Below are 16,126 nucleotides of genomic sequence, written 5' to 3'. Positions count from 1 at the left end.
TTCCTTTTCCCCACATGGACTGTCCCAAGTTTCTATAGTTGTTTTGGACAGAACTAGCTAAAGGGAGAGTATACTAATACTACAAGACTCCTGAAAGTTCTATAAATTAGGGTCAGCAGGCAGAAAATATCAACTTACATCTGAGGAAGGTGATTCAAGAACAATACCGAATCCTAGGACACGGCTCTCTTCCATGGAGGTGCACTCTGTGGCTTGGAGTTCAGGCTGCTCCGTGGTTCCTGCTGCTGGCTTCTCAGTTTCTAGCACACTGGGTTTCTGTTTCATAGTAACAGGCTCCACAGTCTTTGGGGGCACTTTTCTCTTTTTATTTCTCTTGCGTGAGACAGCAGTTCGCTGAGAGCACATAAGGGAAATTGGGGGTTGTTGTCTGTTTTGTGTTCCAACTGTGAACAATAAACACAAATATGGTACAGGCTCTTGTGTCTAACTGAGGAAAACTTCCCTTAGTCTACCTCTGTGATTTACAAACTGGCACTGCAGTGAGGCATCCTCCAGGAGGAAGGACCCTAAAATAAATCTCACTCTGAACCTTAAGGTTGCCAAATGCAGGCTCAGGGCACTTTAAAGTCCTTATAGCAGAGAAACACCCAGGGGAAAACTGTGTTCCTCTGTTACTGCCAGCTCCAAGAGAGGCAAAAGATTAAGAGCTATATGAAAACATCTGAGCATGACTTCATCAATCACGTGCCATTCTTAACTAAATGAAACTCCAGAACTGAAATTTCTGGTAAGTCCATTTCAGGAATATTCCCACTATCACATGGAGTTAACGTGATCGATTGCTAGCAACCTACAGCTGACAAATGAAACGATGATCATTTGGGTAAGATGACCAACAGAAGAGTTTGGAAAGATTCTACTTAGAACAGGAAAACATGTGGGGACAGACTGTGAGTCATTTAATCAGACCAGAAACCTCTTCCTCATCCATTACTCTCTGTACATAAACTACGTCCAGGGTACCATGTTACATGGTGTCAGACGAGGCCTCTTCTCTAGACCTCAGTTTTATAGTTGAAGAGTAGGAACAATATAGTTCTGTAGTGGTCAAGCAAATTAGTCAAATCTAGAAACAGTTTGTGTTCTAAAGATGAAAAGCATAGTACAAGGACTAAGCACTCATAAAGAATCCAAGGTGGCACGTTTGGTTTCTCAGGTGCACTCTGCGAAGTAATATTTGTTAAACATGTGAAAATACTCTGATAGAATGTGAAATAGGAAGACATGGCTTGAATTTGAATTAAATTCTCATGTATTAATATGGTTTCCTAATTAGACCACAGGCTACAAAGAAACCTATGAATATAAGCCAAGTAAAAATTAATGGCCTTTAAATGCATATGAACATGGAACACTTCCTCTTATTTCCCGTCAGTATGACAATAAAGGATATGTATACTGATCTTGATATCTTCATCTCTAGACTAGAAGGTAATTTATAAGTATTGGAAACAACTACCTAAAAAACTAAGTTGTTAACCACTCTTGTGGTTAATTGGTCTTCCTGGCTCCAGACCTTAACTACACATGAGAATCACTATAGAATTTTAAAATATTTTCCAATGCCTTAGCCCACCCCAGACTAAGTGAGCTGGAATGTCCAGGAGAGTGTGTGTGTGTGTGTGTGTGTGTGTGTGTGTGTGTGTGGTGGGGAGGGAATCTGGATTGTTCTAAAGTTTCTCCTGTAATGGTAGCAGACAGCCAGAGTAGAGGACTTCTCTCTGCTCCACTCACGTTTTCACTTCAGGCTGGGTCTGTGTCCAGTCCTAGGGTCAAAAGGACGCCAACAGCAATGATCAAGCCCGCCTAAGCTGCAGAAGTCTCTGAGCCTCACTTTTTCAAATGAAAAACGAAGATGTTTTTGGTTTAAAGGACACAGGGACTATCTGAATTTTGCTTCTCCATTTGCAAGTCTAGACAGAGCCCAAGTTTCTTGCATGCAGATCTTACTGCTTGATCTTACTCCTTTCATCTTAACCTAAAATAAAGGTGAAACTTTCAAAATATAATTTAAATCTAAGTCTTACAGGCAATAAAGCTTAAGCAAATCTGCCCACACAACACAATTTTTTTAAGTTTAAGAAAATTAAAAGAGTAATTTATTCAGTTTATCCTTTATGCTATCCATAGTTCTGGAATCATTTACCTCTCTAATCTGCAAAGATTCAGAAAAGAAAACATGGTGACAAAATGGCATTTACTTAATAGATTCTAAAAAGGTTTCAGTCATGGATTTAAATGGCTGCAATTTGTAGTTTGCCATTTCAGTACTAAGGAGCTTAAGTCACAAAATAAATCATTACAATTTCATATGCATATTTTCTTAAGTGCTAACAAATTCACCCTCTGAGAAAAGAATCCATATAGAAGACAGTAACCTTTCTTTCTGAAGTCCCTTTTTTAGGATGTGGTAACCTTTGCCAGGTCAATAAGAACACAGATTATTGTAGTGGAACAGGGTGAGTCAAATGTTTACTGACCTGAGCAAAATGCTTATTTTTGCCTTGGGATAGGACCAAATTCAGTACTTATTTAAAAAGATGTCACACTCCAGAAAGCCTTTACCTCACCTTCTTTTAATAAGATCTTGGGGGACAGATATATGTAACTATTAAGCTTTCTATATCAAAACCACATCTATGACTATTAGGATTTTACTAAAATTCAATCAATGGCACCAAGAGCAGTTTCTGAGCGAAGACTTTTCCAAGTGCCACTGTGGTGAAAGGATAGGAAGGCCAGTCTTGATGAGCTGTGCTATTTTCCTGCATCAAGTAGCAGTTTACCCTGACAAGAGCAAAGGCTTAATAAATTGATTTATTATGTCTTGTACCTGTGACAAAAGCAATTATTCCCCCCTAATTTATGGAGATTACAAAATGAGTCACTAAAAAAAAAGACTTTGATTTCAACCAAATGCTGCACAGCCTTAAAAACATCAGTGAAACAGTTTGTGCTTGTGTCATGCCTTACAATGTTCATTTGCTATCTCATTCTAACTTGAAAACAATGTTGTGAATTAGATACTAATATTCCATTTACAAATGAAAACCGAGAGGCTCAGAAATCATCCAGCTAGAAAGAGAGAAGCTGGGGGTTCAATCCCTACCGCTACAACCCCTCTTCTATTCTTCACCTCACCCAACAGCAGTGAGGGGACAAATGTGAGGTGTCTCTGAGCTCCTACGTCCTGCCTGTGAAAGAAAACAGTCACAAGCAGAGCCTGAGGCTCAACACTTTTCATCTGCTCATGTCCTTGACGGTGAAGCCAGACTCCCTAAAAAGCTCTTCCACATAAGATATTCCAAAATGTAATTAACTGACATTTGTGAAGTACCAGGAGATCATGCAATGAAGTATATTGAGAACATGTGCATAAGCATGTGAGCAGTATTGGGGCGATAAAAAATTATTTGATTTGCTAAAGAAAAAGCAGAGAAAATGGGAATTTGAAAGGTAAGGCAAGACAGCAAGGTGGGAAGGATTTCGTAACAAAAGCACCATGAGCATCCCAAGTAAAGATGGCAGACACGCATTAACAACCAAACGACACGTTCAGAGGGCTGATCTTTGTACCTGCTTGGATTTGCATTAATTTCCTCATGGTCTTGAGTTCTTGGAGAATGGCCTGCAATGTTGACTGGCAGTTACAAGTGCAGCAGTTTGATCCGACTGATGAATTCACCACTGGAAGTTCTCCTAAGCATGAAAGAAAAGAATGACATACTCCCAACACACAAAAAATTACAAAGAGAAGGAAAAACAGAAGGTATCTTGACATGATTTTGAAATGTATGCAATTATTATGAAAATGTATCCAGTAATTTTCACAGCCTAAATTTTGGAGTCTGACTTTATCTAATTACCCAGGCTTATGTGTTGTAATGTGCATGCTGTGTCACAGGTGGCAGGGCCTGTGTGAACACAGGTACACAATATGCAGCCACGGCAGGCCTCCCTATTCTTAGGCTAGTTCATCTCAATAACAGTACCCTAAAAAATTACTATAAACACACCCATATTAGTTTGTACAAAAAAATTTTAAGAAGTATCTCTGAGAACAGCTTTACAAAACAATAGGAGGCTATAGATATTCAGAGTTCATATTAAGAATTAAGTGAGTCTATTAAAAATAGATAAACATTAAGCATGTTAGTTTAAAAATGAAGATCTGTGAACTCATGAAAACTTCTAGAGTACTTGGCTGGAGTGTGCTGGGGGTAGGGAAAAGCAGAGAACAGGCTAGGAGAGGATGTCTTTAAGCTTGATGGGTTAGACGGACCTCCTCTTTTATTCTCTCCCATTTTTTACATTCCCCCTTACCACAGTCTCATTTTCACTGATTAAATTAATTTTCCTTAATAAAATTATTGTTTCCCTTATACATAAATAATTATCTCTCTACTGTCCTTGAAAAAATGGAAAAGCACTATGACAGCTGGATGCCCTCTACCACAAATGCTCACTACCAGAGATTGGAGTAGTTGAAGCTACTACTTAAGTTTTCTGATAGGTGGGTGAGGTAAGTTCTAAGGTGATTTTCCAGTTAGACATTTTATTATACATTGGATATAATTTAAATCCTATAGTATTATTTAGTCATGAATATGGTAGAAAAGTTGACCATGCCAAAACCATATAAAGATAATGATTGGAGTAGCACAATTATTTACATTCAAAATTGTAGCAAACTGCTGCAAATGATTCCAATGAAACGCTAAAGTAGTCACAGTTATGTAGAGTGATCCTTAAACAATGTGGGGTTTGGGGCATGGACCCCCCTGTACAACTGAAAAACCATGTTTAAGCTCCCTGCAGAGGCAAGAAATTATTCCAGTCATATGGTATATAATTAAGTATATACTATACTATACTTAATTTTATGCAGTTATGATTTCATACTGCATTTTACATTTGTTTACATTTCTCTCAACTGCAAAAAGGGTCAAGCACAGTCTACAAGTATATACATATGTCTTTATAAATTTTAATTTTTAATAATAGATTTGTATATACTTTGGTACTAAATGACAAAACAGACTATTATCTACATATATTTTATGCATTCATGACTAACTTGAAAATATTTTTTCATTACTTCTAGGCTGGAGGTTCAGCTGAAAGTTTGCTCAAATTGTCAAAAATCTAAAAAAAATCCTTCTATGAATGGACTTGTATAGTTCAAACCTATGTTATTCAAAGGCCAATTGAATAATGCATTTTTATTAAAATAATCAAGGAATAATCACAAAAAGACCTATTTTCAAACTGATATGGAAGAAATTTGTTTATAACTTCTGCTAACATTAACAACATTTTTCAAAGTAAATCTATCATCTTTGTATACTGGAAAGTAGAATACTTGTTACCCAAAAATTGCTAATGTGGGGTTCATCAACTCTATACATACCTAAGGGCATTTTGCTCCTTTTACTGTCTCTCCCATAGCAGTACACTCAGGAGGGCTTCACAGAATATTTGTAGGCACTAATCTATCTCTGTGATTTTTAGAGGACAAAACTAACCCTTCTCAGCTCGTTACAAATCATTTTCTAATTTTAAAGAGAACTGACTTTTTATTTTTATGGAGGAGCCTTTAAAGAGCCATCTCCCTCTATCCTGGAAGCATGCCAGCATGTGAACTTGATACCAGCCTATGTAATATTGAGAGGAACAGAAGATACTGCACATCCCTGGGGTCCCTTGCTGTCTCATCAGTGTCTCAGGATGGCTTTTCATGCCCCAAACTGTTTACTGTCAATTGCATATTTTTAAAAAACAAAACAAAATACATCAAAACAGTTTTCTCTTTCTTGAAGGATATAAAATGGAAATAAATAGAAGAAAATCCTTAACTTTTCAAGGCAACTGAAAATGCCTTCTTTATTTTTTCATTGTTTGTTGTGAAAACAATAGATCTGAACATCTATATATAATTTATAAAGCAACATCCAATGTCACTGGATGGAAAATTAATGTGACCGAGAAAAGCATCAATTCGTTTTTCTTAAGGTTTGAAAAACGTTGTCATTTTTTTTTCCTTTAACAGTTAGGGGATTTAAGGATATTTTACTTTAAAGGAAATACATCTCAAGCTGGGGGTGTGGTTTAAGTGGTAGAGTGCCTTCCTAGCAAGTGTCCTCAAACTTGAGTTCAAACACCACTACCGCCAAATAAAGAACTAGAAAGGAAGAAAGAAAAGGAAGAGAAAAGGAAAGAAAAAAAAGCAAGCAATAGTTCTCAGTGCTAATGAGGCAAATTATAAAATATAATCAGCACTGGAGTATGAAATAGTCCTAGCACTGGAGTAGGGGTTACAGAGGGAGTGTGAGATGTAAGGTTACCAACCCTCCCTCTAACGCACTCTTCAGATGAGGAAGCAAAGCAAAGGAGTAAGCAAGAGAATATACTAATACTCCACACAACCAGGAAGCTTCTCGTAGAGCTAAAGCAGAGCTTTCTCTGCCCTAATGTTTAGTCTTTTATAACACCTGGATATCAGCAGATGATAGCTGTAGCTTCTGAAAGGACTGAAAGCTCACCTAGGAAATCTTCATGTCTAACAGACCCCATCTTTCCTGATTTTTGGTTCTGGGTTTTTTACATACTTCAACTTTTCCCTTTACATCTTCCTTGACTTAAAATAATTCAGTGAAGATGGGTGTTAAGAGAGGGTCTAATAAATTGAATATTTAGAAAATAAACAAGCCAGGACAACCTCCCCACCAATATTCTGAATATCTGATGATAATCATACCGTTGGAGCTCACAGCAGTGTGGGGCTGACTCTGGAAGGTTCTAGAACGGGTGCCATACTGTCCTGGGAACTGCCCACTTTGGGGTGGTAGCTCATTCCATGTACCACGTGAAGGAGGGTGGAGGCTCTGAAGGGCCTCAGCAGAGGAATTCAAACGCTGAGGCCAAACTAAATCCAAATCCTGGGGCTCTTCTTTTAACTTTTCTCCTTCTTTGCCAACACGCTGATATATCCTCCCAGTGCTGTCATTCAGTAATCTTCTCATTCCTGTAATTTGTTTTTTAATTTCCATGCTTTCATCTCCTAATGGAAACAGGGCCAAAGTTAGCACTGTAAATTAACAAAAGGAAAAAAAAAATCCCACTATTTAAAAAAAAGACCCAAATTAAACAATCCTTCTTTGGAAATGGGAAAATTATTGATTCTATAAACTTAAGTAATTCATAAAAGTTAAAGGCAGGAAAAGTGGCTATCATCTGAATCACCAATCATGGTCCTGTGCATCTCATTTTAATCTTTTTCTGGCCAAGTTCCCTTGCAATAAAAGAGCTTTCCTTAATCGGAAACAGACTTTCAATTCCCTCTTTGGAAGCGTTTTCTGAGTGAGGGTGTCATAAGAAAACCTAACAAGATAGAAGAACAAGGATGGGACTAGAAGGTTCGAGTTGCCTGCCCAGCCCCAGCCATACAGATGTAATGGATATGGAGGCAAGGCAGGTGACACCACCATTCAGCTTACTCATCTGTTAGCCTCAGCAAGCAGGTGCCAAAGCTACAACTATGTTACTTGTGGGGATGAGGAACTTTCTGAGAATGGGCCAGGTGGCACATTAGGAGCACCAGGGTCAGCAGACACCATCTAGGATGCCACACCATTGGTGGAGACATTGCCTTCAGAGCGAGTAAGAGGAGAGAGAGACCTACTGAGTGTCAGCATGGTAAACAAGGAGTATTTTTCCCTTCTAGTGCCCTGAATCATGGTACACAGTCTGGGGTTGTCCTGGGTCTCCTGTCCATTCCAGGTAACTGGTGGTAGGACCTCCTGAAGAGCAGAAGTACAGTCTCCCTGCTTTGCCCTCCACTAAACCCAAATCTACCACCCCAGACCTGTTCCTCCTAAATCTACTGTTAGCTTTTCCATACCTTTTGTAACTTCATAAAAAGGTAAAAGACTGTTTCTAAAACCCACTTCACCTACACTGACTTTTAATTATGGTAAAACTCACACACCACAAAATTTACCATCTTGACAATTTTAAGTGTACAGTTCAGTAAAGTATACTCACATCATTGTACAAGCAATCTCTGGATTTTTTGTGGGGGTGGGGAGACTGGAGTTTTAACTCAGGGCTTCATGCTTGCAAAGCAGGTGCTCTACTGCTTGAGCCACACCTGCAGTCCATTTTGCTCTGGTTATTTTGGAGGTGGGGGTCCTGCAAACTATTTGCCCAGGGCGGCCTTGAACCATCATCCTTCCAATCTCAGCCTCTCAAGTTGCTAGGATTACAGGTGTCTGGCTACATTGACTTCTTTACTAAGATTCTTTCCTCAAGGAATTTTCTTTTTAACTAATGTATCTCTGCACTGGCCTGAGGACACTTAATAAATAAACATTATTTAAAAATGATTACAGGCTGGGTATGGTGGTATAAGCCTGTAATCTCAGCTACAAGGGAGGAGAAGGTAGGAGGATCACAGTCCCAGGCCAGTCCAAGCAAAGTTAGCGGGACCATATCTGAAAAACAAACTAAAAGCAGAAGGGCTGAGAATGTGGCTTAAGTGAAAGAGCACTCCAATCCTCAGTGACACACACACACGCACACATACACACTGTAAAACTGCACCGACTTCTCTACCAATATTACAGGATACCATTATCTATTAGAAGATAGTTCAAGCATTTGTTCCTTTTTTGTGTGTGGTACTGGAGATAGAACCTAGGACCTTGTGCATGCTAAGCAAGAGCTCTACCGCTGAGCCACAAACTAAACTGAAACTGCAAGTGTCCTTGCAGAGACTGAAGCATCTTTTTTCTCTAATCCAGGTATTAAAGGTCTTAAGTCAATATGTGTATTTATGTCTATTACAAAAAACATACTTCTTGCAAATAAATATATAATGGTGTTTCAATGCACTTAACATATAAACTAGATTTCTATAGAGAACAAAAAAATATTTATTTTGTATTATCTAGTTAGATATTTAGTTTATTAATATATGTATTACTTTGCCAGGTACTGAATAAGGAAATTTATACAGTTTTTTTGTTGTGGTACTAAGGTCTGAACTCAGAGCTTTACACTTGCTAGACAGGTGTTCTACCATTTGAACTATGCCTCCAGTCCTTTCAGCTCTGGTTATTTTTGAGATGAGGTCTCAATTTTTGACTAGGCAGGCCTGGACCATGATACATTCATCATCAACTTCCCTACATAGCTAGGCCAATTGGCATGCACCACCACACCCAGCCTTTTTCCATTGAGATGGGATCTGAAAAACCTTTTTTTTGGTTTTGCCCTGGCTGGCCTGGAATTGTGATGTTCCAGATCACAGCCTTCCATATAGCTTAGGATGACAGGCACATGCCACCATGCCTAGCTATTAGTTGAAATAAGGTCTCACTAACTTTTTGCCCAGGCTGGTCTCAAACTGTGATCCTCCTTATCTCAGCCTCCCAAGTAGTAAGGACTACAGATGTGAGCCACTGGCACCTGGCTATACAATATTTTGACACAGACATCTTCAAAAATTTTTGGCTGCTGGGGAATCAAACCCGGTACTTATTCACACTCAGTATGGGCTCTACCAGAGCAACAGGCCAGCTTCTCCATTTTTAAAAATGGTAATAGAAATACTAATTCCATCTTTAATATTTTAACTTGGTGAACAGAGAAAAAACAGATTTCCAAATTTACAATATTATATATATTATATGTTAGAATATTCCAGAGAAGAGAAATATTTTAATTTGTAATAAAAATATTTCTACTTCAAACACCAGTGAAAATTGTAATACAGAAATAACAAATCATACTCCAGATTTTATGAGAATGAATGACCAAGCAAGATTTAAATAATACAGAGTCAGCAAACTTTACACCATCCATACCATATCTACAGAACAGGTTGTGTCTGGAAGAACTCCCAGAGGAGTTTTGGAAGAAGCTTACAAGCAAATGTGTCAGTATCCAAACACACACTTCCCTGGCTAGTTAGTTACTTGCACAATTCAGGCAAGAGGAAGCATCTCTCCTATGTGGTTTCCACTCCTGGACCCCTTGACCATGCCTGATCATGGTACATCAAAGGCTGCATACAAGCTGGTCTTCACTGGCATAGGCTGATGACCACCTGTCCTCTCACTTGGGACTCCCTGAAAAGAGCTGCCCTCAGCCAGGCCCTGCAGGGTCCCAAATGAGTGCCCGCTTATCTCACCATACTAACACTACCCATTGCAGGAAGAGGGATTCTTCTCTTGTCCAAGGTTCTACCTCTGATCTGGAGATAGAATTCTATGATTAAGGGGTACCAGTAGGAAAAGGAAAACAGTCATGATGATTCTGGAAACTTCTGAGGGCAAATCTGATTCATCATGACTTTAGAGTTCTAGAATTTATAACTATGAAAATTATGAGAATGAAAATACAGTTTGAGTTTTGCATAACTTTCACATTTTCATGTTGAAGACCAGAATCCTAAGCTTCAGGCAGAGATGAGGAAAGAAGGTGAAAGGTATAAAGAAGATTCTGGTGGTGGAATCTTCAATGTTCAGAAAAACGTCTTCTAAAGGCAAAACAAAACAAAGCTGGACTTGGATTGTGGAGGGTGAACAAGCAGCAGAGCTCTGAAGGAAGACAGAAGGGCAGAAGCGAGTATGACTGACTTTACGAGGAAGAGAGCTCAAGGTTTATCTGACTGAAGACATTTTAAAGGACAGAAACCTACAGTAATTGCAGTAATGTCTTCTGAAAGGGAAGCTGAGAGAAGGGGAAGGCTGAAGAAAGGGACCTTGGGGGAAGTTTCTTAGAGGAGACAAGCTGGACTTCCTCATGGACAACTGGGCATTTGGGAATGGTCTCTGGGGCTAACTGAATCAAACTCTGTATCCAAAGAAGCAAGGAGGAACTAAGGCCATAACCCCTGAAGGTGTTCCCTGGGTGGAGAAGGTCCTGGGATCAGTTACATCTGCAGGGAATGAGAGGCTTTGGCAGAGAAAAGGAAAGAGCTTCCCTTATACATCTGGGAGAGAGAGGGCAGAGGTCAGAAAGGAGACCTGAAGAATAAAGCAGGGATCACAAAAAAAATGTGAGTTAATCTACAGAAAGTAGAATCATACAGAAAGCTGAGCTGCAGGTGGTTAGACAACAGATGTTAGGTGATACAGCAGGAAGGCTGGGCTCGTATTCCTGAGATCTGTACTTGGTCTCAACTGCACTGACTTGCTTCTGGCTATTGGGCAAGTCAGCATTCTCAGGCTTCAGTTTCCTAAATCACACAGTGAAGGTTTGAATCAGACCCCAGGGCTACACAGAAGTAGTCTAAGAAGGACACAGGTTTTTCATAGTTTTCAAGATGTGAACTAAGCAGTTAATAATTCTAAAATTTACGTGTCCTCAAAAAAAGTTGCTTATTCTATCACAGCAGGGCCAAGGGCTTTGATTTTTTTTTAAATGGTACAAAGCATATGAAACTGTGATTTGATGCATCAGCTGATGTTGTCTTTCCAGTTGTAAAAATTCAGTGTCTACTACACAGAGTGTCTACCCCGTGTATAGATAACTGGAAAAGAAAAGTTAGAAGCAAAGAGTTATCTAGAGAAATGACATTGTGTAAGGAAGCCTGTACACTTTTCCTGATTTCTTCCTGAGCCTATCTATAGTCTTTACTTACGTTAAAGGTTGAGGAAAAACAAACAGAAATCTTACTTTATTAGAGCTGTGCCATGTGGCTACATTATTGGTGAAATAATCTTAGCTGAATTCCTTCCAAGAGTTTGCCATCTATATTCCATGATCGATGTCTAGAAAAGATTGCAGGATAAATTCTACTCTTCACTAAATTTCAAGACTCTATTGAATCACTTTTCTTTATCAGAAGAATTTATATGATCCAGAGTCTTGCATGATGCGATTAAGTATGAAGGCAACACAGAAGTCCCCCCACAAAATCTCCATTAACTTGGCCAGGAAAGAAGGATTCTCTACACAGGATACACGACACAGAACATGATTATTCATTCATAGCCTGGAGAAATGAAAGAAAGATGATAGCACACAAACATGCAAAGAGCAGCTGTACTTAAGCACTGAATGTCACCTGTAAAAGTGCCTTCTTAGGAAGATGCCTGAAGAATAGGCATCAGGTCTTTTCTCTACAAATGACCTGGTGTTGATATGTAGTAGTCATTCTGTAAGCCTTTCTAAGAAATTTGAAATAAACAACTTATCAAAACCAGAATTTATTGAGCACTCTCAGGTCTCAGAAATACAAAGATCATCAGGCACAGACTGAAAGGTTCCCTCCTAATCTCTCGACATCTTTCACCCCAAACCCTTTATATTGATTTATTGCTCTGAAAAATGGTCCTGATTATCCCCAGCCTATTGTTTCCCATCTCCTTTAACCGCGTACCCTGGAAGTCTAGTTGGCAAATTGCACAACCATTTGCAGATGACACTTTTTGCTTCCTTCCTAGCGCTAAAAGCGGACTCTTCCCTGAGGATGCTTCTTTCCCAGCAGCCCATGTGCCAGAGTTATTCATTGTCCCCTTCCACAGGGGGTTGAACTTGGCTTTCTTCTGGCTCCCAAAACGTCACTCTTACAGCCTCAGGAAGGCTGTAAGACAGAACAATGCCACCTCCCACTCTGCTTCTCGGAAAGTCTCTCTGTTCACCAGGAGTTCAAGAGCCATAGCAGACGTGGCAGGCGAGGGAAGATGCAAGGCACAGGGAGGCCACCATCCTGTTAAGGGCCTTATGTGCCAAGTTAAGAAAGAATTTTACATGGGTGAAAATGGGTTATTATGCTGGGCAACATAACTTCATGATCTCTTTCTTCTTAATATAAGAATAGGAAATAATCAGACATATCCTTTAGAAAAATAACTCTATCCAGGTGGCTACTATTGCTAGGCTACATGGTGATGATAGCTTCTATCAGGATTTGGAAGTGGGACTGGAGAGAGAAGATGGAAAGAAGGCATTGAAGGAGTTAATCGAATACGTGTGGTGATTAGTAGCGGGATGTGTTGGAAGTGGTGTCAAAGAAGAATTAATGGGCAGGTGACTCCAAGGCTTCCAGTTCAGGTGTCTGAACAGAGCAGTCAGAGAATCAGAAAAAGAAGGCTGAAGAAAAGTGGGGATATAATGAGCCTTGTCTGCTTTTTTTGTTTTATGTATTGGCACGTGGTACTGGGGACTGAACTTAGAGCCTCAGTGCCCTCTAAGCACACTCTATACCACTGAGCTCCACCCCCAACCCCATGAGCTGCATTTTGATAGAGAAGATTTAGATAATAAGCAGGCACTTGTAAATGCAGAGATAGGGCACACAAAGCTGACCATGAACTAGCAGTCCAGAACTATTCCCTTAAGTGGCTGGCCCTCTGGGCTGAGTAAGCCTCTGAGGGTCACTAACAAACCCAAGGGTTGAAGGACACCTTATAGGGAGATACAAGGTCTCCTAGTAATGTAGCATACAGAATGCTCAAAACATGAATTCAAATATTGAAAGAGGTATGACTTCATTTGTTACCAGGCTGGAAGATGAGTCAAACCTATCTCTCCTTAACTCCCTACCCATGCGGAAAGTAACAAACAACACTCCTCTCTCTCCCTGACCCAATGTGGTATCACCACTGAAGGGGCAATGCTGGGAGTCTTGCCTTAGCAAAGCAGACTGACAGAATCAGAAGTAGGGCACAATCCCCTTCCACCACAGACACTATTGGTCAGACTTTTATAGCACTATCATGTCTAGTTTTTGTCCTATTTTAAAGAGGCAATGGAGAAACTTGAAAATAATGAAAAAGCCAACAAAAAATAAAGGATCAAGGAAAGCATTAAAAGAACTGGGTTCTTTCACTAAGAAACAAATGGTTGCTGAGTGAATTAGCTATTTTCAAATATACTAACGGGTATTATTAGTAGGACAGTGTTCTTTATCAACAAGGAAAAACCAGATTGAAAATGTAGCTTCCAGGCTGGAGGGTAGGCAACAGATGGTCATAAAGAACTGGCCCTTCCAGTTCATGAATGCAGAATAAGAGTACAGAAGCCTCTGACCAGGGGGACAATGAGAATGTTTTTCTTTGGGGGATGACAGTATTCTAGAATAGGATAGTGGGGATGGTTGCACAACACTGTGAGTGTGCTTTGTAAAAGAATGCTAAAAATGTCTTGCATTTTTCAGGTAATGGCATGTTAAACACACATAAAAAATCTAGTTTATCAGTGGGAAATAGTAAGTTGACCAGGTTTATACTATATGGTCTAAATTATTTTCACTCAAAAATCCATAGAGGTTGGCACAGAGTCATGTTGTAGAAAGACTGAGGAACAGCCTGTCAAATGCCAGCAATGAGGAAAGGGCAGGGAAAGGAGATGCCCTTCACACCTAGGGAGTGGCTTTCTTCACCACAAATCTCAAGCAGTGAGTTAGAAGAAAAGGAATCTGAAGCAGACACTGTGCCATGAGAGGATCTGAGTTGGCAATTCATTCTCGAACCACATTAATATGTAGATGTTATCAAGGTCTCAACTGGCACAACTCAGGGACAAAAGCCATGCAAGACTGGGATTCTAACTCAGCAAAAACTGGTCTGAAAAGTAATAATCAAACCCAATAAATAAAGAAGCACATGCTTGCTGAAGAAGGTGTGCCAGAACCCAGATCCCTGAAGCAATCCTTGGAGTGCATTCAGGAGCTCCACGGGCTCCACACAATACACAATACAGTCTGAGTGCCACTGGAAAGGAAGGTGGTTGCAGAGCCAGTCACCTGGCAGAATCAAATGCTACATGTGGAGTATCTAGATTGCAGATATGCTGCCGCATGTTTGACTACTACTAGATTAAATTTAAAATTATAGGTGAGGAATAATTAAGCAGCCAAGGAATACACAGCATCTACATTTAGGGGACAGTTGAATTCTTTTCAAATCTATTTAGATAGTATCAGGATCATTCATCCATTCAACAAATATTATACTACTACTAAATGAAGCCCTGTGTCACCAAGAAAGAGAGAAAGGAAATATAAGACCCAGTGTCTTTCCTTCAGGCATTTACAGCCTAGCATGGGACGAACGAATGCAACTCTAATTAACATGGTGCAACTGCCACCAGAGCAGGAAGCAGGAGCTCTTCTAATTATGGGTGAGGAATGGGAACCCCAAACAGGTACTGAGAAAATGCAATGGGTCCTACCTGGAAAACAAGCCTTGAGGACAAGGCAATGAGGATCAAAAGGAGCCAAGGAATACCTGGAAATTAAGTGAGAAGCAGCTGTTCAAAATGGGCTATCATGCTGCTTCTCAAAATTTTTCCATCACAGGACATGAAAAGACAAAGGAGAATTATTATCTATGAGAAGCTCAGGAACAAAGTACTAGGAAGGGAATCAAGAATAAATAACTTTGATATTCTTATGTTTTATAATAAAAATAGCTGCAAATGTGTCTCAATAATCAAAAGACTTGGGTTATCAATAGGGTTTAATGCCTAAGACGACTATATTCTTCTTCTTCTATTGGTTCATGCTCTAGTTTGGATCTGGAATGTACCTCCAAAGGCCCATGTGTTAAAGTCTTGGTCCACAGTGTGGTGCTATTGGGAAGTAGTGGAAACTAAGATGTGGGGCTTAGTGGGAGGTCTTCAAGTCATTAGGGGTGTGCCATTAAAGGGGATTGTGAGAACCCAGCCCTTCCCTTTTCTCTCTTTTGCTTCCTGTTCATGAGTTGATTGGTTTTGTTTTGTTGTGCATTCCCACCATGATATACGACCACAGATCCAAAACGGTGGGGCCAACCTATCCTGGACTAAAACCTCCAAAACCGTAAGTCACAATAAACCTTCTCTTTTATTAAAAAACGCAAATGTTATACTACATTCTGTTTCTATGTCTAATTTAAAAACAATAATCCACCCACTGAGATATGCAGCTTCCCACAGACCCCAGAGCAACACTGGGCATCCACAGTTACACATTTACCAGCTGATAAAGCACAGGGCCAGTGGAAGGTGGGCCGGGCCCTCACAGAGGCAACGCTAGTGGTTATAAATTAAGCTTGTTGCTGTCACCAGCTGCACTTTCTAGGAATACATTTACAGTGTCCACTATGGAACAGAC

General features: G+C 39.8%; 1 protein-coding gene across 10 annotated transcripts in view; it reads right to left on the bottom strand.

Annotated features, from left to right (window-relative positions):
* The window catches only part of Bend7 (BEN domain containing 7), a 100,651-nt gene that overhangs the window by 66,957 nt on the left and 17,568 nt on the right, over window positions 1-16,126 (bottom strand). For all 10 annotated transcript variants that reach the window (XR_012442163.1, XR_012442160.1, XR_012442162.1 and 7 more), the window contains 3 exons: window positions 6,779-7,081; window positions 3,598-3,720; window positions 139-404 (listed from right to left, as the gene is read on the bottom strand). Coding sequence is in view for 6 of the 10 variants with exons in the window: in XM_020169234.2 (XP_020024823.1) it covers window positions 139-404; window positions 3,598-3,720; window positions 6,779-7,081 (692 nt within the window). In the remaining 4 variants the exon portion in view is untranslated. The remainder of the gene's footprint in view (window positions 1-138; window positions 405-3,597; window positions 3,721-6,778; window positions 7,082-16,126) is intronic.

The sequence above is a fragment of the Castor canadensis genome, chromosome 15, assembly GCF_047511655.1.
Source record: "Castor canadensis chromosome 15, mCasCan1.hap1v2, whole genome shotgun sequence".
NCBI lineage: Eukaryota > Metazoa > Chordata > Mammalia > Rodentia > Castoridae > Castor > Castor canadensis.
The sequence above is the reverse complement of the archived record's forward strand: the minus strand, read 5'-3'. Positions and strand labels throughout refer to the sequence as shown.